The sequence below is a fragment of the Chlamydomonas reinhardtii genome, chromosome 16 (genome assembly GCF_000002595.2).
Source record: "Chlamydomonas reinhardtii strain CC-503 cw92 mt+ chromosome 16, whole genome shotgun sequence".
Classification (NCBI taxonomy): Eukaryota; Viridiplantae; Chlorophyta; class Chlorophyceae; order Chlamydomonadales; family Chlamydomonadaceae; genus Chlamydomonas; species Chlamydomonas reinhardtii.
The window spans coordinates 1,064,868-1,090,149 of NC_057019.1; the positions used below are offsets into that span (position 1 = coordinate 1,064,868).

Below are 25,282 nucleotides of genomic sequence, written 5' to 3' on the forward strand. Positions count from 1 at the left end.
CGATGAACGCCGTGCCCATGACCAGCAGAAGGTTGGAGATCACACTGCCCAGCAGCGACAGCTGCACCACACGCAGGTAGGTGCCGCCGCCCTCGGCGCCCAGCCGCCGGGCCTGGATCATGGCGAAGGCTGTGGCAGGCAGGTGCAGGGGGCGGCAGAAGCGGGTGAGCGGGAGCAGCAGCCGGGAAAGAGGCAGGGGCGGCGTAGGCCGGGCTCGGGCCAATGGAGCGGGGGACGCCATGCATGTGGTGCGTGGTAATGGCACGGCCCACACCGCACACGTGTCTCCCACCTCCCACCTCCCAACCCCACCCACCAACCTCCGCCTCCACATCCACCCCCACCACTTCCGCAGCACCTGCACCTCCAGCCCCGATGCTCTGACTCTGTCCCCATTGCCTGAGCCCCCTTGCAGCCCCCGCCATCCCCACTCGCAAGCACCCCGTGCCTCGCTAGCTCAGCTTTCCTTGGTTTATAGCTTGGGCCGGTGTGTACGACCCCGCCTCAGCACCCACCCACCCACCCACCCACCCACCTGAGATGATCATCTCAGTGGCGTTGCCGAATGTGGCGTTGAGCAGCCCACCCAGCGTGTCGTTTGTGTACATGGCCAGCTGCTCAGTCACGAAGCCCAGGCGCTGTGGGGGCGGAAGGAAAGCACGAAGGGAGGAAGGCAACACGCGATGAAGGAAAAAGAGACACGACAAGCGCGCGTGTGCGCGTGTGTTCGAGCGTGTGTGACTGTGCGCAGGCAACGTCAGGGACAGCGAGAATCTACGTCTACACCGTCCACCGTCCACGGGCATGTACGATAACCAGGGGTCAAGAGCGCGCGGCACCCGCCCATAGCTGCCCCACACTGAGCACCGAATGTCCACCACGCAAGTGAAGGCACAACAGCCCCACCCGTAAGCCCTCCCCGCAGTACCCGATACCGTATCTCAGTGCCAGTCAGCTAGCGAACCGGCTGTCGCAGCCCGTCCCTCCCCTCCCTCCCTCCCTCCCTCCTCCCTCCCTCCCTCCCTCCCTCGGCTTTTTCGTTGGGGCTCGGGCACATACCGGTAACCCGCCAACCCACTCACCTCGGCCAACGGCACCAGTGCCAAGCAGGACAGGCTGAACGTGGCGCCGTCGCCCCAGCCCGCGTAGCGGCTGATGAAGGCGAACGGCAGCGCGAACATGAGCATGTTGAGCTTCCATGAGTCCAGAAAGAACTGGATCGTGGAGCGGGTTGGGGCGGGGTTTGGGAGGGGCGGTGGGAGGGGTTGGGTCATGGGTTGGGGTCGTGGGGTGGTTGGGGTGGGGCGCATGGCACGGGCACATGGGGGTGGGGGCCTTTGGGGTTGCAGGAGCGCCTGGCGCAAATCCCACCCCTGATCATGGGCCTGCGGCGTTCGTTGCAAGCAACCAAAGTTTCCAATGTTCCGCGAGAACACACTAGACGTAATTAACTTTGGCAGTCTTTCCGTTCCTTAAACTTACTGCCTTGGCCTCAGCCCTGGCTTGCTCCGCCACCGCCAACCCCCCGCGTCCCTGCAAGCACAAGCAGCGGGGTTGGATTGCATAAGAGTCACTCCACTTTATGATATGTTGTGCGGTGCCAGATACGAAAGAGGACCTGGATATGCAGTTCCGGGCCACTGGTGAGCAGTGCCCAGTCATTCGTTCGGGCTTAAGACGGGGTATTGCCAAGGTGGCGTGGTGGATGCTCCTCCTAGCCCACGCCCCTGCCCACGCCCCTAGCTCTATCTAAATCCATTCAAAGCCAGGTTGTGTGCTGAATCAACCTAGGTGCCCATGGTGTCTCAGGCATCGCGGGAGAAGGTGGCATCCTGAAGGCGTCTCCCGCTAGCAACAAGGCACGCCAGCGCCAACTCGCCAGGGTGGCAACCCGCAGAAGGATGTGTACAGCCACTGTTCTCTTCCAAGCAAACGGCACTTTGCACGTGCCGACCGCACGAGGGCAGCGCGCGCGGACTCGCCTTGTTGCTCGCCATGACCGCCTCTAGGTTTGAAGCGGAACTTTGTCGAGCCAATCGGTCATCCATTCACCAAGGAAACTACTGTGGAACCATCTGTGCGTCGCTTTGTTGATTTGTGGTATCGTTTGGGCGGTCGCGAGAAGGGCTTGACCGGCAGACTCACTCACGACAGGAATGATAATGCTGAGTCTTTAAAGCTTTATATTGCAGGTGCAGCTGGCGAACGAATGTATCTCCGCTCCCGGATGCGGCGTCTGTCATCCCACATGTCTCACACACTTGACCGCCTCGGCCGGCTCGCGGCTCTCAGGACACTTCATGACATCTATGCATGCTGCAACAAAGCTATTTAAGCTGCCGTATAGCAGCCCCGCAGGCCACACCAGCGGCGTGGCCCGTCGGTGTACGTGCTTGGGCTTGGGTGTGTGTGTGATGGGACAGGGTTCAGGCAGGTTGGCGAGGTCCCATAGGGTGCAGCTGACGCCCGTACCCCAAGCAGACAGCAAACAGTTTGCAGCGGCAGAGCAGGAGTGCATGGCTGGTCGAACGCCGGAGTTACTGTACCGACAAGTTGCTGGCTGGCTGGAAGTTTGCTGATGCGCATTCCTCACGCTCCGGGCGCCCGGCCAGGCGATAGCACCACACAGACACACCACAACGCCACACTCGCTCGCGATGCAGAGCCGCACCGCACCTGCAGGAAGATGACCAGCGTCCACGGATGAGCACCAAATGCAACATAGAGAAAATGCAACAGTATGCAGCAAAGCAATGGCCGGGCGACAGTATGACAAGCAGGGGCGAAAACAGGGCGCGGCAAGGCAGAAAAGGGAGCCCGAATGTACGGATGAGTGGCGGGCGAATCGAATGCGAGTGCGAGACAAACACAACCGGAGTGTGAGGAAGCGCGGGTTGGATTGGGAATGTCGCGGCTGAAGTTCGGGATAAGGGCTTGGGTGTGTGTGCGATGGGACAGTGGCAAGGCAAGTTGGTAAAGTCCCGTACGGTGCAGTTGATTCCCAGAACCCAACAAATGGCACACAATTGGCAGCGGCAGGGAAGGAGTGCGCGGCTGGTTGAACGCCGGAGTTACTGTACCGACGAGGTGCTAGCTGGCTGGAAGTTTGCTGACGCGCATTCATTGTTGGTCCTGTTTTGCATGCTTCCCCCTTCAGGGCGCGTGGAGTCTGCGGCTGCCGGTGAGTGACTTTCGCGTGAACTGTTGAGGCTCACTTGGTACGGGTCTAGTTACACACACACGCACACACACGCACACGTACACAGGGTTATGCCTGCTCAGGTTGAGACCGTGAAGGGCATGCTGTTTGCCACGGTCAAGGTGATGGCCCGGCTTAGCTTCAGGAGAGTTACGGACTTGTGATACTTGCGGGCTCGGGCCAGAATCTTCCGGCTTGCTTCACACGCATGCCCTACAACCCTGCCAATTACTGCCAGCCGGCCCACCGCAAAAGAGCCCCGTGCTTGACTGCAGGCCTGTGGCCGCTCTTGTTGCCGCGCTGTGCCAGCACGCCAGCAAACATACACACCGCTGCCGATAACTCCCTGCCTTGTCCGTTCTATTTCTCTCCTGCCAATGATGAAACGAATGTCACAGCATCAACAACACAACTGCATGCGCGCCGACCGCACACTGCCGCCGCTGACCAGGGAGACAGCCCTATGCCGGGCCGGGCCGGCCCGCGGCCGCACCTTCGCCTCCTCCCCCGCCAGCAGCCGGACCCGCAGTGCCGCCGCCTCCATGCCCTCTGCCGCTGCCGCTGCCGCTGCCGGAGGCCGCACGGCCACGCTTGGGGCCGCCGCCACCGCCCGTGTGCGCCGCGCCGCCCATGCGAGAGGCAGTGGGCACGGCAGCCGCCGGCAGCCCGGCCGCGGCCGCGGGCCCAGCTGTGCCGGGCGACTTGGTGGACCCGCCGGCGGAGGTTCCGGAGGCGGCGGGCGAGTGGGAGTCCGCCATGGTGGCCGCCGCCACCCCCTCCTCCTCCGCCGACACCCCTGATTCCATGGGCACAGCCGCACCACCAGGCGCCGCCGCAGCCGCCGCGGCCACGCCCTCCGCGGCCGGCGCCACCGCCATGGCGTCGCCCTCTTCGCGTCCGCCGCTGCTGTTGCTGACGGTGTTCATGGCCGCCAGCGGGGCATCAGCCGCGCCCGCAGGATGCGCGGAGGCCACCGCCGCCTCGTCGACGCCGCCGTCTCCTCCAGCCTGTCGGTGCAGAGCCAGTGCGACAGCGGGTTGCCGCTGAAACGATGACCCCCGAGAGACCATCACCGGCAGGCGGTGGGCTGCTGCGCCCGATCGCAACTCAGTCATCAGCAGTGATGGACCGCCCGCAGCAGCCTAGAGGTAGTACAATGCGCCGCTGCAAAAACATTCGCCCACCCCTCGCGCTGTGGCCCACTACCTGTAATTCAGGCCCTCACGGCGCCCACCTGCTGCTGCTGCTGCTGCGCCGCCGCCGCCGCCGCCATGCCGCTTTGCGTGTCCGGCACCTGCTGGTGAGCAGACGCCGCCGCCAGCAGCGGCGCGGAGGGCCCGGCTCCATTCGCCCCTCCGCCACCACCGCCGCTTCCGCCGCCGCCGATCTCATCAGCCTGCATGGTCAGGGCAAGGCGCGTTGCAGGGAGGGGTACACGCGTGTCAACCTTCACCCATCGCACATCATCAGTGGAGATGATGGCGACCGTCGGGCTGGCAGTGAGGTAGATGCGTGTACAGGTGTTCCAGGTCAAGATGCAATCCTCAGCCATCCTGCATCTCACAGTTGGGTGTTGCTGAGCACGCTCGCTACTCTTGCGTTTTATGACACATGTGACGTGTCCAATGCCCCGTCAACAATGCCAGTCATCCCAGCCGGCAAGCCTAGCCAGCGCGGCATCCGGTCCTTCACACTCATGCGGCCTGCCCCCTTGCTGCATGGCACAGCCCAATCGCCCCGCTCACCCACCTGCACGATCGCCTGCATCTGGAGCCTCAGCTGATCCTGGAATGGTCGAGGGCGGGATGGCAAGATCGACGGCGTCGCCATGATGTATGCCATTTGGCTGGGGCCTCACATAACCACAAATAAACATTGCTGCCTAGCTTTATAAGAGTAAGGCGTGTACCCAACCCTAGCCGCCGCACATGCAACCACAAAAAACGTACACGGTCTGCTGCAACGACCAACCAACCCAACCGTCGCCGAAGCACACCGTATCACCGCCCAGCCACGTACCGGCGTGATTTCGCGATTGGCCAGCGCCTCAACGAGGGTATTGATGGCTTGTAACTGTAGGGGGATAAGGATACCAACTGATAAGGACAGAAACGCGCCACAAGACGAAAGAGCGGGGCACGCACATGCGAACCGCTACTGCCAAAGGAAGAGAGTGCATGGTAACACGGCGCACAATTAGCTTGCGCTCCAGCCGTTGCAACCATCATCGCACGGTACTCAGGACTGGCCATCATCATTGTCAGAAGCAGTGGCAGCAGTAGCAGCGGCAGAAGGAAAGCACAGCCCTGCGTGCTTCACACACACGCACATAAGAAACACACACCTTGGCCTTGATCTCTTGAATCTCTTCATCCTTCTCCTTGAGCTTCTCCTTGAGCGTCTCATTCTGCGCGCACCAAATGCGTTTCGTGCACACCAGAGGTGTTATCGCCATGTGTGGTGCGCCGCACTGCGATGCGGAGTGCTGCTCATCGGGGCAGGTTGTGGGCCGAGCCACTTGTTCCATAGCTTGACATGGATGGGGTGCGCGGCGTGTGCGTCCGATTACAACTCCCTTCCAGCCCAGCTCTAGCCCAGACCACGTACGAGCGCCTCCAGCTCCAACCAGCCACCACCCACGAAGGCGTGACCCTGGGATGTAGTGCATGCCGTGCCTTGCACCCAGCCCACACACCAGCCCACGCCCCACAATGCGGCCCACCTCCAATTTGAGGCGCTTGGCAGTTTGTGCCTCGACCTGTAATGCAAGCAGGGGACTCTGGGCTTCGGCAGCAAGAGGGTCCTGACACGTGCCTACTGTACCCCCTGGTTTTGCAGCAAGACGTTGCGCAGGCCCCCAAGCGCAACATAAACCATCTCAATCAGCTCAGCCTCTCCACCCCCATCCTCTGAACCTCGCACCCTGGCAGCACACGGTCCCTGCGGGCCCCCGATAGTAGGGCCGCCAGCAGCCGAAGCGATACTAACACGCGAGGCTCACCGTGCTGGAGTCGCCCCCGTCACCACGGTCAGCACGCCCCTGCACCGTCGTCGCCTGCACCATTTTGAAGTAGAGAACAGCGCAAAAGCAGAAGTCAAGGAAGCGAAAGCGCGAAAGCGCGAGAGCTAGAGCTGGATGTCGCGCTTCTCTGACCCTTTATCAGCCTAGGCGGCCTACATTTGGCGTGTGCTGTCTTTTGCGCCCACATAAGCGCTGTGTGCGCACGCACGGTCGGCTCCGGGGCGCGAGCGCTTGGTCTAAAAGCCCTAGAAAGCCCCCGACTGGTGTCATGGGCCAAAAAAAACTGTAACTTATAACTGTGTTGAAAGCAAACAACAACTGACACGCCAGCTGGAAGCTGGCGGCTCGAGAAATCCCGAAAGCCCCGCTGGTTCGCGTTGCATCACCTGACCTGCTGACCAGGTCGCCCTCCACAGGCAGGCAGGCAGGCAGGCAAGGACAGGGGCAATCCTGGGGATCGCTTCGCTCAGGGGGCTCAGCCCAAAAACTCCGAAGGGGCGGCAAGGGACGCAAGCAAACGCAGACAAAGAGGCAAGGGTGCAAACAGCAGGCAGGTGACGGGTGCGGACCCCTTGCCTCATTGTCTGCGTTTGCTTGCGTCCCTTGCTGCCCCTTCGGAGGATTCGTTTGTGTTTGCTGCTTGTGGCTTCCTGGTGTCGCACGGCATGCACCGCACGCGCCCATTCCAACCGCAGTGCGACCGGGATAAGCCATGCAGCGATCTTGGCAGCGATCGCGCTGTCGTTACTTCATCGGCCGCCCGGCGCCCTTGCTCTTTTACGCATCCATCACTTCTCCGTACTTAGTGTTCTTCGTTTAGCCACCCCACGCAGCGCACAGCCACAGCCCGCAGCCCGGCTTGCGCACCATGTCCTCGCGGTTGCTTTTGGGGTTGACGTTGCTTGCCTCGCGCCTAGCGCCATAGCTTCTACGCTGCAGTGCATCACGCCTCCTGTCCCTCCCTCCCTCCCATACATGTCGTGCTGGGCACCGGTGGCGCTGGTGTTCTCCAGGTTGGTTTCGGGCGCATCCTTTCTGGTAGTCCCAACGCCAGCCCGGCCACCGTCGTCCAGCCCTGCCATCCCGATACAGCAGCCTGCAGCAGCCACCTGCAGCAGCCACCTTCCGTAAGCCAGCCATGGGTCCCTGAACAGGCAACTCGATGGCGTCTGTATGTACAGCATTTGTATATTTATCAGATGCCTCATCTGGGCATCCACTTCGGGTCTCTAGCTCAGTGGTAGAGCAGCTGACTGCAGTCGCAAGGTTCACGCGGCCCATCAGCAGGTCTCGAGTTCGATCCTCGAGGGGCCCTTTTACTAATCATGGCACTGACAGATGTGATTTTAATGTTTTGATAACCCAACACATTCCTCATAGAACCATGCTCTGGCCACGGGGGCAGAATTCTCGGGCCCTGGCCGCGCACCACTAGGCTGAAACCTGCACAAACGTACAAAACCTGCACTACCGTGATCACGACTGATGGGCAAAACGCGACCAAGGCGGGACTCGAACCCGCAATCTTCAACTATGTCCATCGTGATCGATCGGAGGGTGACGCCTTATCCATTAGGCCACTCGGCCACAGTTTGACTGGTCAAACATGGGGATGGCAAAAAGTGCAAAAGTATACTTCCACATACAGGTATTACAGTAGCTGGTGCTGGGCATGTCGTGTTGGGCACTGGTGGCGCTGGTGTTCTCCAGGTTGGTTTCGGGCGCATCCTTTCTGGTAGTCCCAACGCCAGCCCGGCCGCCGTCGTCCAGCCCAGCCATCCCAATACAGCAGCCACCTTCCGTCAGCCAGCCACGGGCGTGACCGTCCACAGCGTTTACCGTCGGTTACGAGGTAACATGTGAATTCGCAACTTCCGCTACTGCCTACTCTCGTGGTTCTGGGAATCAGCTGCACCCTACGGGACTTTACCAACCTGCCTTGACACTGTCCCATCACACGCCTACTCTCGTGCCGCCTGCAAGCCCACTCCGCCTTCCGCTCTGGTCTATGTACGCATTAGTTCTGCAACACACGTCAATCAGATGTTGCTTGTGCCTGAAGCCTGCCCGCTGCCGCCCTCCACTGTGGATGGGCATTGCCTTTTTGGGGTTCCCCTGATTTCTGCTGCTTTTGTACTGTACGGAACAGTGGTGTCGCGCTTCGGACCCTCCTGTATGGGCCGGCCTTTGTGTTTGGGTCTCAGCGCCTCGGGTTGTCCTCGCTTGTAATGCCGCATTCTCGGTTGTGTGTGCGCCTGCAGTGGTTCCCGTGCCAACCCGGGTTCACTTCAGTTCTGGGCACCGTCCCAAAACTGCACAACATTTGGACCCGTGTTTAGACGTGGTAGTACAGTCCGACGTGGAAACCAACCTTACCTACCCCCCACAATTCGCTGAACACGCATGTCGTGTCAGATTTACCGTCCGACAGTACTACCACTGCCGTACGGCCTTTCCCGTGCGGGGAGTCATGGGGGCGGATAGGGGGGTCCCCGTGGCCAAACTGGCCTCCCCTGAGTCCCCCACGCTCTCAGCCCCTCTGTGCATGTAGTAATGACTTGCTGGTCAAGTGGGAGGGCGGTCCGCGCTCGCCTGAGGTCGAAATGGGCGGGTTTTGGCCCGCCAGGCATGCGCCCGTGCATGCGCCCGATGGGCGCGTGTCGGTCCGATCGGGCCAAAGTGTGCTGGAGAGAGCAGTAACTCACTCAATATGTTATTCAGATATTGCATTGGAATGTATCCCGGGGCAAAATGTGAGGCTCTGCCGACCGGCAATTTCGCGACCTAGGTCCCTCGAGGAGCCATTTTTTCAAACCGTGCTATGAGAATGGGAATTCAAGGCTTTGCGAGGGCTAAAAGCAGCTCTTCGTGCACATTGTCGAGGCATGTCGCTGCATTTCGCGAGCTCGGCGAGCGGGCAGGCCGCGCCAGGGCTTAAAACAACAAGTCATAACATACATATGTCATGTATAAGCCTTAGGCAAGGTTTGGTCTTTGGACGGTGCGGCGTGTATGGGCACGCCCCGAGTGAACCCGGGTTGGGTTCTCTGTTGTGTGTGCGCCTGCAGTGGTTCCCGTGCTCGCGGTGGTTTGGGCTTGGGTGCTGGGTTTTCGTGTTTCTCCTTTCTGTTTATTACTCCCAGGAGCTCCTACGTTTGGGAGCCGTGGGGGCCACGGGGCAGGAGCAGGGGTGGCAGGACTAGCAGGACCGCGGCTATTGACGTGTGTTGCGGAACTGATGCGTACGTAGACCGCGGCCGACGCCCAACAACGCGTTGGCTAGGGTGCCCGAACTGTAGAGAGCACACCGGATCCATGTTGGCTCGCGTGCGCAGCCATGTGCTTGGCTCAGCACGCATGAACGTGCTGCTGAGGAGGAACGCTCCCCAAGCCGCCAGTAAGTGAATATGACAGGCGGTCTCTTGCCGGGTTCACGTGTCAGTACCATCGCACAGCTTGCTAGCCTCAAGTCGTTGTGCGCGAAGGCGTTCACCAGCTACTGTAATACCTGTATGTGTAAGTATACTTTTGCACTTTTTGTCATCCCCATGTTTGACCAGTCAAACTGGGGCCGAGTGGCCTAATGGATAAGGCGTCACCCTCCGATCGATCACGATGGACATAGGTGAAGATTGCGGGTTCGAGTCCCGCCTTGGTCGCGTTTTGCCCATCAGTCGTGATCACGGTAGTGCAGGTTTTGTACGTTTGTGCAGGTTTCAGCCTAGTGGTGCGCGGCCAGGGCCCGAGAATTCTGCCCCCGTGGCCAGAGCATGGTTCTATGAGGAACCCGTGTTCCTCCAGTACACCTGTGTTGGGTTATCAAAACATTAAAATCACATCTGCCAGTGCCATGATTAGCAAAAGGGCCCCTCGAGGATCGAACTCGAGACCTGCTGATGAGCCGCGTGAATCTTGCGACTGCAGTCAGCTGCTCTACCACTGAGCTAGAGACCCGAAGTGGATGCCCAAATTAGGTATCTGATAAATATACAAATGCTGTACATACAGACGCCATCGAGTTGCCTGTTCAGGGACCGCTGGGCACCCTACCCTTGCTTGCGGGGACTGTGCCTTCTTGTAATGTCACATATCATAATGGCGTGACAGCAGTACGGTACTCACTCCCTCACCTGCTAGCCCCTCGGCTCCTTCCGACAACGTGAGACCGAACCTGTCGTGTGAAAGCAACTCACGGCTGCATGAGGCTAGGTGGTCAGCGAATGACCCGCAAACATGTACTCCAGGGGTGCCATACATCGTTGATGGCGGGCGTGCGGCAGGGCTGCCCGTTGGCTCCGTTGCTCTACCTCGCTGTGGCACAAGCCCTCCTGTCCTGGCTACGCAGCCGGGGGCATGGTGTGCTCGCTAACCTTGCGTCGGTGCTGGCGTCCCAGTATGCGGATGATTGCACGCCGTTTCTAGAGGGGTTTCAGGCGGTGCCGGGGTTCCTGGCGGACATGGATGTGTTTCGGCGGGCGTCTGGACAACGCTTAAACATGACTAAAGTTGAACTGATGGTGATGGGGACGGTCGGCGGTGCTGGCGCCCTGCCGGCCGGCATGGCTGGCCCGCCCCTGCCCCCTGGCTGGCGTGTGGTGCCGGCGGCCAAGTCACTAGGGGTGCATTACGGGGATTGGGGCGCACTCTCCCCACCAGTTACGTTTGAGGCCGTGTTGGGGGTGCTGAGCAAATCGCGCGCATGCCCGTGTCCATGTTTGGTCGGGCGGCCGCGGCGTCGGCTTATGCTTTGGGCAAGGTCCTGTATCATTTGGAATTTGCGGGTCTTCCCCAACTGTACGTTGTTGACCGCCTGCTAGCCAGGGTAGCGGCGGTGGTGGATCGGCGACTGTCGCCGGCCCAGTCTGATGCCAACCCCCAGGCACGCGGACTCACTGTGCGCGGAGTCACATGGACTTTGCCCGCGGGAGGGTTTGCAGCAAAGTCGGGGTTGGTGGAGTCATGTTGGGCCCTGATAGCATGTGATGGCTCGGCGTCTTCGGGTGCTGGGACTGTCCCCTCTGTAACATCCGCATTCATACACAGTGACACAAGTGGCAAAAGCGCATGCGGCATTACGGCACGTACACAAAGGGAACACCTCCAGCCAAAAGACAATTTACCCTCCCTCTGGGTGTCTGGACTGTCCACCGCCTTTCCTAATGTTACGCGCACAAGTCCCAGGCCAAGCCCAGGCACCGTCAGTAGAGCCCCATCGTCACGTAACACCCTGACTTGAGGGCAAGGCACAGCGCACAGCGAGTCAAAGCTAAGCAGCAGCCCGGCGAAGCCCCACCCAGGAGCAGCGCCAACAGGGGCCTCCCCTGAGTGCTAGCAAGGCAACAGAAACACAGACGCCGCAACACACCATCCTCCTCACGGCAAGGGCGGCGGGGAGAGAAGGAAAACTACATCAGCAGCCCCACAACCATGCACGTCCGTACTAGTTGTCCGACCAGGCGGTGCGACCAGGTACCTCGTGCGACCACCGAACCGAGCCCGATACACCACGACAGGTCGCAGCCAAGGACCAGCCACCGCCTCGCCTCCTCATTCAACGGCCCTCGAACACTACAACTCGCAGGGGCTCACCCTTAAACAGTTGCGTGCGGCTCATGGCATCCAGCCGCACCGAAAGGGCAGGCGGAGCCCAAGCCCGGCCACCCAAGCAGGGGGAACAGGGGCGACAGCAGGTTCAGCTGCCTCACCTGCTCCGTGACAAGCACGTGCACGTCACTGCCCAGGAACCAGGCCGCCGGCCAGCCCGCCCTCCTTGAGCCCAAGCTCCGCCGACCCTGCGGGCCGGGCTCCGCACCGTCCTCCGCTCCAGCCTCCTCGGCCCCGACAACCGCGCGAGCGGCAGTCGGTATCCCAGCCGCTGTCCCTTTCCCTGTCCCTAGCTCACCCGCTTCAAAGCTACTGCCGCCAATGCTGCCCGCAGCCCCAGCAGCAGCAGCAGCAGCCCGCTGCTCACCCTGAGCCGTTGCATCCTCATTGCCCGGGCCGACCGCCCCGTCGTGCCAGTACGGCGAGGCGCCGTACCGCAGCTGCAGCAGCCGCGCGCACACGCCCTCCAGCCGGCCCCGGTGCGCCGCCAGCTCCGGCCGCTCACACCACGCCACATCCTCTGCTACCCAGCCCGCTGGCGCCACGCCTGTTGCCGCCAAGCTGCGGGGCCACGCCGCGGCCTCCGGTGCACCAGCACCACCGGCGCCGTGGCCCCTGGACCCAGCCCGGGCCTCGGCGTCGCCGACGCCCTCCGCAGCCACTGCTGCTGTGCCCCGGTGCGCTGGCCCGGATGCGTCGGGCGCGGGGGCGGCCGCAGTGAGCAGGTTGCGCCTCTGGGCGTCCAGGGGCAGCAGCAGCGAATTGGCAGCAGGCGAGGAACTGCCCAGGTCTAGGGGCAGCTGCGCCACCTGTGGATTAGAAGAACATACGGTATCGAGCAGTGGGGAGTTGCTGGTAAGCAGGAATACAGAATACAGTTCAACGGTGCAAGGGCGTTCGTCAATAAGGCGCATGACATGCAAGCATTCACCAGCCCCGTGCCCCATTGCACCCCGTGCACTCCATGCACCGCCCACGCGCACCTGCCAGCCACCCAGCCACAGGCGTGTGGACAGGTCCAGCCATGCACACGCGCCACACGCAGCGGCAGCCCCCAGCCCCGCGTCCAAGCCCCCGAGCTGCCTCCACGCCGCCCGCCTTACGGCCACCGGTGCCGCCGGCAGCTCGGCGCCGCCTCGCGGCTCCGCCGCCTGCGGCGTGGCCAGTGCCGCGGCCACAAATTGCAGCGGCAGCCGCCGCTCCTTATCCCTGTGGCGGCCGCAAGTTGTAGGCATGCAAGACTTGCAGCAACGGCAAAGAACCAGAGAGATTGAAAGGAGTGCAGACTGCAGAGCGCGGACTGTGCTGTAGCCTTTGGGGTTGGCTGCTGGCAGTGCACTTGGCCCATGGACCACAGGGACCACGGGCAGTATGCGCCCGCCAGGTGCGTTGCTGACCCGGGCAATCCCGCTCCACCCACCCGTACCTGCACCCTCCCTGCCTTCCCACTGCAACCTCCCTTCCCACTGCAACCTCCCTGCGTTCCCACTGCAAACCCCTGCCCGCCGCCCGCCGCCCGCCCTCACCAGAAGTGCTGTCCCCGGTTGATGGCGGCGGGGTGCCAGTCCATGACGTAGGCGCCCGAGCCCAGCGCGCCCAGCTGCGGCCAGGCCTCAAAAGTCCGCAGCGCCACGTGCAGCCAGGAGCACACACGCGCGCTGGTGCTACTGCCGGTGCCACCGCTAGCACCCTCGGGACCAAGCGGCGAGAGGAGCGAGTCGCCGTCCTGTGAGCCGCAGACGACAACGAGCGTGCGGCGCCAGATTGTGTGATGAATGCACAGGGTGACGCGACGCCAGCGTGCAGCGAACACGCGGCAAACATGCAAGCAGCTCGAGGTGCTCTGGGCTTTGTCGCAGCTACCGCCCCTCAACCCCTCCCTTTCTCGCACCCGACCTCCCGCACTGCCTAAGACCTTGCATCGCGCCCGCACCTGCACCACCACCAGTATCTCGCCCTGAGCCAGTTGCGCCACCCGATTGGCCCAGTGCACCAGCGGCGGCGGACTCCCAGCACTCCGGCCTGTGCCCCTGTTGCTGCTGCTGCCAGTCTTGCTACTGCCGCTAGTGCCGTTGCTACTGCCACTGACGCTGACGTCTGCCACGCCGGGCCGGAAGACCGGGATGATGCGGCCACCGCTGTCCGCCGCCGCCGCCGCCCAGCCCGCCGCCTCACTGACCTCGTCAAATGCCACTAGGATCTCTAAAGGCAGTGGCAAAAACACTGGCTCGTTCAACGGCCCTTTGCCACCAGCCGCGCCGCCGCCGCCACCACTACTACCATCCCCGGCGGCGGCAGCACCGCCGCCGCCGACACCGCCGCCGCCGCCACTGCCGTCCTCCGGACCAGGCCACGGCGGCAGGTCCCTTCCGGCGGCGCACGCCAACAACGGCTCCGCAACCTCGTACAGAACGTGCGGCAGCCGCCGGCCCGAGTACGACAGTACGATGGACACGAAGGGCCGCGCCGGGTACGACACATAGTTGATTGGATCCAGGCGCGCCAGGACGCAGCGCGGCAGTAGCAGCTCGTACAGATCCAGGTCGTTGGGATCCGCAACAATGTCGTTGGGGTCGCCGGCGGCGGTGCCGGCGCCTGCTGCTAGTTGCGTTTCTGCAGTTGCGTTGCCTGGCACGAGGCCGCTGCTGTTGGCCGCGGCCTGCAGCAAGCCCTGTGGTTGAGTGCGTTTGCGTGTGTTATGTCAGATATGTGTCAGGGGCAGGCGAGGCCGCCGCTGGTGCGCATTGCCAACCCCCCACGCCGCAAGGCGCTGCACCCACACCGCCACACATGCATACCAAAAGGCACACGCTGACACGCACCCTGAGCCGCTCCAGCATGGCCCCCACTCTGGGCTGTAGCGCCTCCGCCTCCGCCGCCACCGCCTCCTTGCGCCGTGTCAGCTCAGTCTGCACAGACACGCGCGTTGTACATCGATCACAGCGGCACCTCCATAGCATGCCCAGCTTTGTGGGACCGAGCAAATGCCGCCATGACGCGATGCCACCGCCAGACCTTCACCACGAACAACAAAAACAAGTTTCTCCCCAAACCCCAAACCCCAACCCCTGGTCCCGCAGCCCCCGGCCCCCTGTGTCGCACCTGCAGCTCCTCCGGGTGCTTGCTGCCTCGCACCACCTGTCAGGAGCGATGACGTCATATCTGCGTGAGTACTGGGTATGGTAGCCAATGCACAGTTCCCGAGCCCCACCGTTGCGCACCCCCACCCCAACCCCCACCCCACATACAACACACATACCGTTTTGCTGGCCATCAAACGGCCCAGCCCTTGTTCGGCAAACACCTCATATACTGCAGTGAATTTGCCACCTACCCATCTGCGCCCGCCGCAACCAGCTGCTTTCCGCTTCGCCTCTTTTCCAACCCCAGCCCCACATCCCGTCGCCCTCGCCACGGCACCGCACACGCCGCACCTTTTCTCTAAGCCTCAAGCGCGGGTAGCTGTGGCTCGTCCCGCCACTACCACTGCTGCTGCTGCTGCTGCTGCTGCTACTGCTGCTTTTACTGCTGTCCTTTCCGCCGCTCTTCTGACCCTCTCTGTTATTGCTGCTACTGCCGCTTGCATCACTCTTGCTACTGCCGTCACCCCCTGAAGCCACGTCCGCCGCCTCTGCCTTGTGCAGGGCGCGACCGCGTGCCGCCATCTCCGCCGCCACGTCCGCCGCCACCTTCGCCGCCTCCGCCGCCGCATTGGCTGCCGCGGCAGCTGCGGCGAAGCTGCCGTGTGTAGAACCCGACCCCGACTTGTGGTGGTGTTTGTTGCTGGCGTGCTTGCTGGGCGCCCGTTGCGGCGAGCTGCTGCTGCTGCTGCCGCTGCCGCTGTGGGGCGGGTGGTAGCGCAGCCCAAAGGCTGTGTAGGGGTCCCAGGGCCGCTCGTCTACATTTCGGCTGAGCGAGTCGAGATCCAACTCGTGCTGCCGAACTGTGCGCTGCAGGTATTGCAGGTGCTGAAGCGGCCCCAGCATCTCCTGAGGACACACAATAAGGGGTATTGCGGCAGCAGGACAAAGAGGGCCCCCTTCAGTTCACTTTGGGGGATGAGGGATTCGTGTCTGGTGTGTGGTTGCAGAAACATGATGTGGGTTGGGCTTGTCAGGGGCTCTTCGCACCGCTACGAACCGCGCTGGTGCGGCGTGTCTGGCAGTTGTGGGCTGGGTTCGCCCCCACGACTGTCAGACGTCCAAGGCGGTCTCACCTGCAGAGCGTTACGCCCCTCCTCTGTCTTCTCTAGGATGTGAAGCATCGCCTGACAGCTAGGGAACAGGTGCGGGTGGGTTGCCAGCAGGGCCGCGCGGGTGCCATGAATAGCGCCGTGTGCACTCGAGTCGACTGCCGAGGCAGCTCCCGCCAGCGGCCAGTTGTTGAGCAGGCTTGTGCCAGGGTTAGCGTCTGAGTTGCGTAGAATCTCCACCTCTTCCAGGAAGAGCGACTCACGAACGCGGTGGTTCGCTCCATTTGAGGCAGTTGCCTCCGGTTGGTCGTCTTGCGGAGGTCCTGACGCTGCCGTCCTATCCGTATGACTCAAAACACCGAGCAGCAGCGCAAGGAGGTACAGAGCTGCGCGTGTCGCACGCATCGCATTCTGTTCTGCTCTAGGATACGGCTTGGCCAAAGGCCGGGTGGATTATGTATCATAAGACAGTTACAAGGGCAAGCTCCTGTGCTAATTTGGCCTGGTGGGTGACAGGTGCGTTTCCAGTCGGACGAGCTTGCGTTTATGACAGTCGTTGTTTGTTCTCGTTCTGTGCGCTAGGCAAAACATTATGCATCCGCGCACGTGCAAGTGTATCCTTCTGTGCGGCGAAGCAATTGCAAGCGTGCCCATTAAGAACCGTTCCAAGGCGTCGGTGGCCGGTGGGCATGATGGGCCTATCCCAGGATCCCCCGCCGCCTCCCCGCCTATCCCCGCCCTTCGGCCTTCGCCCCTCCTTCCATTTCCCTTCCCGTCTCCTTGTAGATTTTACTCCGAACTGCAAAACTATGTTGTTGCATGAGCGCAAGGGGACGTGCAGGGGCAGCACCGCAGCGAATGGAGGACAGGCTTGAGGACAGGTGCAATTGGGTGCACCAGGGTGGTCCGGGTGACAGGCTGGGTGACGATGGATGGGTGCGATGGGACAGCCGGACAGGGGAAGAGACAGGTCGGCGTAGTCTCGTACGTTCCCATAGTGTGCCGCGTGCTCCCAGACCCCCACATTCAAACTGCGACGCCGGAGTTACTGTACCAAAACATGATGCATGGGTGACAAAGGGTGACGGAACGAGCCATGAAAGGATGTGTTCCGATCGTAGGTGGACGGTGACGGTGTAGGAGGCGGCCATGCGCTGCTGCACCAGTGGGGCCGTGTGGCATTTTAACAACGTCCTGCGTCGCCCCAGGGCACTGGCTCACTCAACATCCTGCTGCATTTCTCGATACTGGTAAGGTCATGGCATGCACTACATCATGTTGCAGTTGCAGTAGCACCACCATGTGGCAATAAACGCCCACCTGCCCCGAAAACACTACACCTGGTCTACGCCTAATCTACGCTGCACCAGCTAGTCATGTGCTACAACCTGCCTACGTACGTATGTTTACTGAGTGATCAAACTTGCGGCATGTCATCAGCAGCAGGCTACCATATACCAATGTGAACCTGCCGCAAAGCGCCGCAGTGCTACTGCTTGTCCTTCTTCTTTTGCTTTTTTGCCCTCTTGACCTCTGAGGCCGCAGCTTGTGTCCCGCCATCCGCCGCACCGCCCGCCTCTTCGGCAGCCTCCACCTCCCTTGCCTTCCGCTTTTTCTTCTTCCCTTGATTGGCCGTCGCATCCTGCTCCTCCACCTCCGCCGTCTCCTCCTCGGCGCCGGCATCCCCTTGCCCGCTTCGGCCGGCTTGCCCGTCAGGCCCGTCCCCCTCCTCCCCTTTCCGCTTCTTTTTATCCTTCTTGTCCTTCTTCTTCTTCCCAAGCCCCGCTTCAAGCTCGGCGTCTCTCCCTGACGGGCCCGCCGCAGCCGCCTCCTCTGCCTCCTCCTCGCCCTTTTGCGAGCTGCCCTTGTGTTGGTGCTGCTCGGCCTTGCCCTTCGCGCCCTTGCCGGCGCCACCCGCAGGCCCGTCACCGAACATCTTTGCAAAGGCGTCCAGGGTCTTGGAAGCCGAGGCAGCGTGCCGCCGCCACTGCTCGGGGTCGCGTGCGTAAGCACTCGCGCCCACCTGCGGAGCCACGGCAGGGGCGAAAGGATCGCGTCATGTCAGTAAGCGTCTGGCCAGCCCCTAGTTCACCAAATCGTGGAAATGCAGCATGGAAATGCAGCATGGAAAGATGCAATCATAATGCCTTATGCTGTCCCGGAGAAGCGGCAATGTGGTATGGAAAGGAGACTATATTGCGCGGTTAACCAACTCCCTTGACCACTGTATGGGACAAGGGAGTACGATACCGAGCCATTTCGTTGTTGTGTGCAAAAAGGCCCACAAAGGCGCACGGCAAAGAGCAACCGAGTGGGAAGACGCACACCAGCCTGCCTGCGGTGCTGAGCACCAGAATCCAAGTACCGCTACCCAACACGCTGTTCCGCATGCCACTGGAGCCCTGAGGAGAGGAACCCTGAGAGACCTAATGCGAGCCCCTAGCCCCCAAACACACGAGGCACCCCGCCGTACGTCACACACGTCGACCCCGATGCCTTGACCCCCCTCCGCCTCCTCACCTTGCTCATCAGCTGCGGCCCCCAGTGTGTGCCCTCGAGTTGCTTGGCGGCAGACGCCAGCCGGCCCGCAATGGCCTCCTTGACATCCACATCCTGCAGGTGCGGGCGCGCGGAGCGTGCGGCGAAAAGATTAGGTAAGGAACACGCGTATGCACACGGCAGAACGCACACGCGCACAAGAGGCACACACACCCGTATGGCGGAATTGTTCCGTTTGCTTTTGTTTAACACACCCGTATGTTTCCCTTCCTCGTGCGCATTAAGCAACACACACACACACACACACACACACACACACACACACACACACACACACACACACACACACACAGAGCACTTGCTCTCCCCTCTTTCCTCACCGCGGAGCGGTAGGCTGCCTCCACCAGGAAGCTGCCCGAGCCGGTGCTGGCCACCAGCTCCCAGTGGCCCGCCAGCCGCGCCAGCAGGCCCGCCTTAACCTTGGCAGGCGCGTTGCCCTCCAGCAGCGCCTCCAGCACGCGGCTGCCGCTGGGGTCGGCGCCCACCCTGTGATAAGAGAGAGAGCGCTTGTTGGAAAAGCGTGTTGGAAAAAGCGTGTTGGAAAAAGCGTGTTGGAAAAGGCACTGAGGAAGGAATGGATATGCGTGTGTGCGTGTGCGCGCGAGAGAGAGGTGAGGGTAGCCGTCCACGCAAGACGAATGAGGGCAGCCGTCCACGGAGTAGTTTAATCACAGGTTTGTGCGGGGAGGCGGCCCTTCAGGCCCTCACCCTGACCAACCGAAGCACTCACCGGGCGGCGTCGTACGGCTGCAGCCCCGCCACGCTGTCTGTGAAGGCGCGGCATGCGCCCTGGCCGTAGCGCAGCACCTGGATCAGGATGCTGCAGCCCACTGCCGAAAGCCGCGGCGCGCGGTTGTCGCCGCCGCTGCCGGCCGCCAGCGCGCCGGCGAAGGGCTCGTTGGCGCCCACCACCGCCACCGAGTCCAGGCAGAGCAAGGCGGGAGCCAGCGCGGCGTCGCCTGCGAGGTGGAGGAGGTGGGGAAGGAGGAGGTGTGGGCGGTGGAGGTGGGGGAGAGAGGCTGTGAGGAGGATGGGTGAATGAGCGAAGGTGGGGCACTGAGCGGTGGATGACTAGGGTTAGGATACGTAGCGGCGTGTGTCACGCGTACGCTGTGCCGGAGAAGCGGCAATGTGGTGTGAAAATGAGATTATATTGCGCGGTTAACCAACTCCCTTGACCACTGTATGGGACAAGGGAGTACGATACCGAGCCATTTCGTTGTTGTGTGCAAAAAGGCCCACAAAGGCGCACGGCAAAGAGCAACCGAGTGGGAAGACGCACACCAGCCTGCCTGCGGTGCTGAGCACCAGAATCCAAGTACCGGTATCCAAGCCGCCTCCACATCCCGCCCCCCCCTTCACCCGCGGCCACCCCCCTCACCCTTGAGGTGTGCCCATTGCGGCAGCCCCGCCAGCGCCGAGCCCAGCGCCGTGCACAGCTCCCGCTGGCACACGCCGTGCCGGCCCAGGCAGGCCGCCAGCGCCGCCACCACGCCGCTGCGGCGCTTGCGCAGCAGGTCGGGCAGCAGGCCGGACAGGCCCTCATACAACGCCTTGGCCTGCGCGGGGGTGGTTGTAAGGGGGTTTGTGAGAGGTGGTTGGACGAAGTGGTTTGGTGCTTGGTTGTGGGTCTTGACACATGGTCATGGGCGTCGATGATATGGGCACGCGAACTACACAGTCAGAGCCGAAATGTACTCGATCTCGCGCAAGGGGCCAAGCCGCTCACCATGTCCTTGCTGGGCGCCGCCGCCAGCGCGGCCTGCAGCGTGAAATTAGCCGAGGGGTGGTGCGCCAGGTCGGCAAGACGCGGCGTCATGAAGCGCTTGATGAACTCCTCCGCCATGGACTTGGGCAGAACCTGGTGTTGCAGGTTTGAATTCGAATTGTGGTTTGGAGGTTAGAGATGATGAGACGGGGCATGGAGTATAGGACAGGGGGAGGCTAGACCGATGCAGTGTGCGTGTGTGCGTGTGCGCGCGTGCGTGCGTGTGTGTGCATGCATGTTGTAACTCGGTATGCGTTTGTAATTGCATTTGGCGGTTGGCGGAATAAGGCTCAGAATTAGACTCAATCTACTTAAAACTCATGGGTTATCGAGTAGGCAAAAATCATCCTCGCCATACCCAACCAACGCCAACGCCATGTCTCAACATGCTGAATGGTGCAGTGCGTATGATTCAAACAGATGCGTTGACCGTCGAATGCGTGGCTCAGTATTAGACTCAATCTACTTGAAGCTCATGGGTTATCGAGTAGGCAAATTACAATCATGGCCAGCATTACTGTCGTGGCATGCATGCAGTGCCTACACGCACACACACACGCCTAAACACACATCCCACACAAGAACCCCAAACACACGCACCTGCAGCAGCGCCTCCACCAGGTGTGAGGCGGTGGGGTCCACAAACAGCGCCGCCACCTCCTCGTCCCGGCAGCCCTCCAGCACCGCCCCCGCGCCGCCCTTGGCGCTGTCGTTGAAGGCGGTTGCGCCCAGCAGCACAGGCACCAGCCCGCGGAGCAGCTTGCTGCAGGGCAGCAGGACAGGCAAAAGAGGGGCACGAAGAAGATGGGGAGACCGGGAGATGGAAGGCAAGTGAGAGCACGCAATCACTCTCTCTCACACACACGCACACGCACACACATAATTATGGGACGCGTGCTCCCTGCCCTGCACTCCACACAATCACCCCCATACACAGAACGCCTCGCCGCCGCACGCCCCACATCGCCGCCCCACGCCTCGCCTCGTCTCACCGGTCGCTTGCGGCCGCGCGCAGCAGCGCCTGCAGCAGCGGGCAGGCGTAGGGGTGGTACACCATCTCGCCCATGGCCGCCCCCACCAGGTCGTCGCTGCAGGCCGCGCCAACCAGCTTGGACACCAGCTCCGGCAACCGCGCCGGTGGAGCCTCGTCCGCACCCGCCCCCAGCAGCTCCGCCGCCATCGCCGCCGCCTTGCTGCCATGCCCACCGTGGCCGCCGCCGCCGCCCGAGCCGCCGGTGCCGGGTCCCAGCTTGGCAGCGAGCCCGCCCAGCACCTCGCCTTTGCGCCGCTGGGGTGGGATTTGGTCAGCATGCACACGACCTTCAGGGTCAGCTTGAAGGCAGGACAAGTAGTTCAAGCAAACGCACTTGCAGGGCGGTGCATCCCACTGGCCATGTGCCGCTCACCACGCAGTGCTAGCCACGTCGCCTCCGCCCAAAGTCCGCCTCATCACCTCCTCCTACACCACTCACCTCCCGCCCCTCCTGGCACACATGCGCCCCTCACCGAGCCCTCTCACCTTGTTCTCCAGCCCCGGCAGCGACTGGTCCTGCTGCTGCTTGCCCTTGGGCTTGCCGGCGGGCGGCAGGACGTTGCGCCCCGCCGCCAGGCACAGCAGGCGGCGCACAACGTGCGTGGCGAAGCGGTCGGTGGCGTAGTCGTACAGATGCGGGCAGATTGCGTCGACCAGCAGCGTCATCACCTGTACGGTGGTGGGGAGGGGGGCGGAGGTGCAGGCATGGATAAGGTGGTCAGGCGACGGCGACACGGGGAAGGCGGGGTAAGAGGAACCGGGCACAGGGAAAACCGTCCATGACAACGACGTGAGCAACTAGATCCACGATAGGGATAGCAGGTAATAGCAGCCCGGTCGCGCGAAGTGCTTGGCGCCGCGCACAGCCCTGCAGCCCTGCACGCCACCTGGCACAGGGCACTGGCAGGGCCCGGGTGCGACTCACCCGCACAAACTCGTCGTACTCCTCACTGCTCATGCCGTCCAGCTGGCTCTCCACTCGCACCAGCAGCTTCTCGACCACGTGGGAGCCGAAGGGGCTGCAGGCGCGGTGCGTGGCGTCAGGAGGCAGGGGGAAGGGGTCTGAGAGGGGTGTCACGTTGAGGTGTGGGGCGGCGGCCGGGTTTGGGCCACCGCTTACGTGCCCGTCACCGCATCCTCTTGATCTTCCCACACAAGCTATCTTCCCTCCTATCTCAAGTCACTGACGCGAGATAGCCCTTGCGGTACTCACTCACTTGCTTACAAGCGTGAACAGGCCGTCGACGTCCGACACGGAGGTCAGGAAGCGCAGCAGCTGCCCCGCTTGTGCCGAAGCCATAAGCGTCTCCACGTGACGGCTGCACACTGGGTCGCTGCCGACCTTGACCTCCTTGCCTGCCAGCTCGTCAAGCACGTTGCCGACGAGCAGCGATCGCTCCTCATCGTCGACCAGGGTTTGGAAATGGCCGACGACCTCCTCCAGGTACGTCAATGTCTCGGGATTAACTTGCGACCGATTGCGGCGTCCATAACGGCCTCCCTCACCCTCCTCGCCGCCCTCGTAGGCGCCGGCGTCCTGCGCCGCGCCGCCAGTATCGGCGGCCACATCCTCAGGCTGCGGCTCCGCGGCTTCAGCTGCAGGCTCTTCAGCCTCAGCGTCCTCACGCCGTCGCTTGCCCATCTCAGAATTCCATCGGCAAGGTGCAGTCCGCAAAAAGGCGAAGGAGTTGGTTTGCAAGCGCAGTAGATAGCTGCTGCTAGTGCTGCTGCCCTTAAAACAACTCTTCTGATGACAGTTGTTATTATGCGCTGTAAATATCCACCCGAAGCGCTTGCTCCTGGCCGTATGAACGACGCTGCGCCCATGCCGACGCTGACCCCGACTCTGACCTTACCGCGGAATTCAGCTCAGGGTTTAACCTTATTGTTGTGTATCATAACCTTTGTGGATTGGGCATGTGCCAGCTGGTGTCTGCGCATCTGTGTGCCAGTCCTCGCGGACCCCCCCCCCACCCCCGGCGTGCCCGCCGGCAGGACCGCGGCGCCGAATGTCTTTCAATTTGAACGAGCGGGCGGAACTGGTAAAACGTTTGTAAGCTTTATAAACCGCACCGTTACAACGAGGCAACAACGCACAGCTCTCAGGGTTTTGCCGTTCCGGCATCCACATGAAATCCAGACACTTATTGACGAGTGTTGCGGAACTAATGCGTACGTAGACACTTCTTTCCTGCAATTGCAAAGGCGTGAATCCGCCTCCGCGGCCGCCCTATGATGCATTGGTCAAAGTCATTAAACGTTACGTTGCCCAATCCGTGGCCCGCCCTGCTGTCCACCCCGCGACGGTGTGCGGTGTTGTCGTGCCCAAAGCGTGTACGGTACGCTGAGGACGCATCACACCCGCCTCACAACAGTCTGCGTGAAGTAGGCACTGCTGATTGCACCCATGTGCATCCTCCACACAATGCCAGCTAAGCACAGCACCTGCTTGGTCGCACGATGACCTTCTGAACTCCCAGAGCACGACCCCTGCATAACCCGCATCCATACAAACACACGACAAGAACACATCACACATCTCCCGGGTTAACGCAATTGCACTGCAGGCAAAGCTGGCGCGTGGTCCACGCGTCCCCAGCTTTGCGCTACTTGCCTGAACCTCACATCAACCACACACCACGTCCAAACAACTGCAGATTGGCGCAATCGCGATGCATTTTGTTTTAGGACACACCACCGCCTTGGCAACATTAGGAAAGCCGTCCGACTGTTGATATCTATATTTCCCTGACGGCGCAGCAGCACGTCTGGCCGTGGGTCCGATGCATCTGAAAATCTAATGTGGGGCAAGGCTGACTCATCACCTGACCAGCCTTGGCTCACCGGCATGCTGGCATGCCCACGCCCGGACGCTGAAGGTCTGCCACTATTACTGCCCCCACAGTTGCGTTGCCTGAACCCCGTTCCCCCAAACCCCCGAAATCCTGAGTCCCGCAGTTGGGCGTCTTATGGCTGCTTCACAATGACCACAGGCACCTTGCAGTGGTGCGACACGTACTGCGAGACAGAGCCCATGAAAAACTCGCGCACCGGGCCCTTGTTGTGGCTGCCCATCAGCACGCACGTGGCCTTGATCTCCTCGGCCTTCATGCAGATGACGTGGCCCACGCTGTTCGTGTCCACCTCCGACTGTTGTGGGCAGAGGGTTCAGGGGGGAAGGGGAGCGAGAGGGTGGGTTGGCGACGAACAGACGGCACGCTTCGGGGCAGCCTCGTGCGCAAGCCAGGCGGTTCCACGACCGGGACACGCCGTTAAGCTACGCAACTGCACATTCAAGCCCCTTGCCGGCGTGCGAGAAAAAGCTGACACCGACTTTGGTTATGCAGCGTGCACACGTGCGGGACCGTTTCCTCAGCGCCTGGGCGCTCCCCTGCGACCCCCTTGTCCCTCGTCTTGCTTGCCTTGATGATATGAACGATGGGCGTGGTCTGGATGCTCGAGGGCAGCCTCGCAAGAAAGCGCTTCACAATGAACGCCTCCGCCTTGCGGACGACCGCCTCGTAAGCTTCCCGGTTGATTTGTGGAGTGAAATCTACGGCGGGCACGCCCAGAGTCGCGGCAAATGACAGTCGCGAGATGACATTCAACAAGTGCACCTCGTCGCCCTCCTTATAAAAGTTATGAATCATCCAGTCCCAGCTTTTTTGGCTGTCCTCCGTGTCATCCACCGGGAACAGAAGCACACGCGGCATAGCGCAGAACTTTGTTTTCTGAACTGTCGATTAATTGAGTGATGATGCAAGTTGTGGTCACTGAAAATAGGATGTACAAAGCTTCCGAAATAACGGAAGGGCAATTCGGGTTGGTTTTGACAAGGGCTTGCTCATGCCATCGCGCCGTTGGGTCACTCGACGTCAACTTAAACGCAATTCAGTCGCTCACAT

At 61.7% G+C, this 25,282-nt stretch overlaps 5 protein-coding genes across 5 annotated transcripts in view; all 5 read right to left on the reverse strand.

Annotated features, from left to right (window-relative positions):
- The window catches only part of CHLRE_16g649466v5 (uncharacterized protein), a 10,244-nt gene extending 8,076 nt beyond the window's left edge, over window positions 1–2,168 (reverse strand). Inside the window, exons 1-5 of the mRNA XM_043070772.1 lie at window positions 1,983–2,168; window positions 1,483–1,533; window positions 1,083–1,214; window positions 536–638; window positions 1–129 (exon numbers count right to left, since the gene is read on the reverse strand). The exon at window positions 1–129 is cut by the window's left edge and continues 151 nt beyond it. Coding sequence (XP_042915415.1) covers window positions 1–129; window positions 536–638; window positions 1,083–1,214; window positions 1,483–1,533; window positions 1,983–1,997 — 430 coding nt within the window. The 5' untranslated portion in view covers window positions 1,998–2,168. The remainder of the gene's footprint in view (window positions 130–535; window positions 639–1,082; window positions 1,215–1,482; window positions 1,534–1,982) is intronic.
- Window positions 2,169–3,218: 1,050 nt separating this feature from the next.
- Window positions 3,219–6,578, reverse strand: CHLRE_16g649500v5 (uncharacterized protein). Its single transcript, XM_043070773.1, has 7 exons — window positions 6,201–6,578; window positions 5,922–5,957; window positions 5,544–5,606; window positions 5,219–5,272; window positions 4,949–4,984; window positions 4,434–4,595; window positions 3,219–4,206 (listed from the first exon to the last, which is right to left on the reverse strand). The coding sequence occupies exons 1-7, from the start codon at window positions 6,261–6,263 to the stop codon at window positions 3,661–3,663; spliced, it is 960 nt and encodes a 319-aa protein (XP_042915416.1). The 5' UTR covers window positions 6,264–6,578; the 3' UTR covers window positions 3,219–3,660.
- Window positions 6,579–11,102: 4,524 nt separating this feature from the next.
- On the reverse strand, window positions 11,103–16,608 carry CHLRE_16g649550v5 (uncharacterized protein). Its single transcript, XM_043070774.1, has 8 exons — window positions 16,042–16,608; window positions 15,260–15,814; window positions 14,928–14,963; window positions 14,648–14,734; window positions 13,759–14,496; window positions 13,352–13,551; window positions 12,809–13,034; window positions 11,103–12,634 (listed from the first exon to the last, which is right to left on the reverse strand). Exons 1-8 carry the CDS (start codon window positions 16,420–16,422, stop codon window positions 11,813–11,815), a joined length of 3,045 nt encoding a protein of 1,014 aa, XP_042915417.1. The 5' UTR covers window positions 16,423–16,608; the 3' UTR covers window positions 11,103–11,812.
- A 514-nt stretch (window positions 16,609–17,122) lies between these two features.
- Window positions 17,123–23,258, reverse strand: CHLRE_16g649600v5 (uncharacterized protein). The gene is made up of 11 exons (XM_001698122.2): window positions 22,595–23,258; window positions 22,303–22,396; window positions 21,864–22,046; window positions 21,337–21,632; window positions 20,945–21,107; window positions 20,306–20,437; window positions 19,958–20,135; window positions 19,307–19,535; window positions 18,897–19,062; window positions 18,538–18,630; window positions 17,123–18,040 (listed from the first exon to the last, which is right to left on the reverse strand). The coding sequence occupies exons 1-11, from the start codon at window positions 23,017–23,019 to the stop codon at window positions 17,507–17,509; spliced, it is 2,493 nt and encodes an 830-aa protein (XP_001698174.1). The 5' UTR covers window positions 23,020–23,258; the 3' UTR covers window positions 17,123–17,506.
- A 179-nt stretch (window positions 23,259–23,437) lies between these two features.
- On the reverse strand, window positions 23,438–25,172 carry CHLRE_16g649650v5 (uncharacterized protein). Its single transcript, XM_043070775.1, has 2 exons — window positions 24,800–25,172; window positions 23,438–24,527 (listed from the first exon to the last, which is right to left on the reverse strand). Exons 1-2 carry the CDS (start codon window positions 25,088–25,090, stop codon window positions 24,345–24,347), a joined length of 474 nt encoding a protein of 157 aa, XP_042915418.1. The 5' UTR covers window positions 25,091–25,172; the 3' UTR covers window positions 23,438–24,344.
- Between the last annotated feature and the right edge of the window lie 110 nt (window positions 25,173–25,282).

Excerpts from the sequence above, each read along its gene's own strand:
- CHLRE_16g649500v5 (XM_043070773.1), bottom strand. The coding sequence starts at position 6,263 with ATGGTGCAGGCGACGACGGTGCAGGGGCGTGCTGACCGTGGTGACGGG. Across the intron at positions 4,985-5,218 it reads CCAATCGCGAAATCACGCCG|GATCAGCTGAGGCTCCAGAT; the intron begins GTACGTGGCTGG and ends CGACCATTCCAG. Across the intron at positions 4,596-4,948 it reads AGATGCAGGCGATCGTGCAG|GCTGATGAGATCGGCGGCGG; the intron begins GTGGGTGAGCGG and ends CTGACCATGCAG.
- CHLRE_16g649600v5 (XM_001698122.2), bottom strand. The coding sequence starts at position 23,019 with ATGGGCAAGCGACGGCGTGAGGACGCTGAGGCTGAAGAGCCTGCAGCT. Across the intron at positions 21,633-21,863 it reads TGCCGGGGCTGGAGAACAAG|CGGCGCAAAGGCGAGGTGCT; the intron begins GTGAGAGGGCTC and ends ATCCCACCCCAG. Across the intron at positions 19,536-19,957 it reads GCAATGGGCACACCTCAAGG|GCGACGCCGCGCTGGCTCCC; the intron begins GTGAGGGGGGTG and ends TCCACCTCGCAG.
- CHLRE_16g649650v5 (XM_043070775.1), bottom strand. The coding sequence starts at position 25,090 with ATGCCGCGTGTGCTTCTGTTCCCGGTGGATGACACGGAGGACAGCCAA. Across the intron at positions 24,528-24,799 it reads CCATCGTTCATATCATCAAG|TCGGAGGTGGACACGAACAG; the intron begins GCAAGCAAGACG and ends TGCCCACAACAG.
- CHLRE_16g649550v5 (XM_043070774.1), bottom strand. The coding sequence starts at position 16,422 with ATGCGTGCGACACGCGCAGCTCTGTACCTCCTTGCGCTGCTGCTCGGT. Across the intron at positions 15,815-16,041 it reads AGGGGCGTAACGCTCTGCAG|GAGATGCTGGGGCCGCTTCA; the intron begins GTGAGACCGCCT and ends GTGTGTCCTCAG. Across the intron at positions 14,735-14,927 it reads AGCACCCGGAGGAGCTGCAG|ACTGAGCTGACACGGCGCAA; the intron begins GTGCGACACAGG and ends GTGTCTGTGCAG.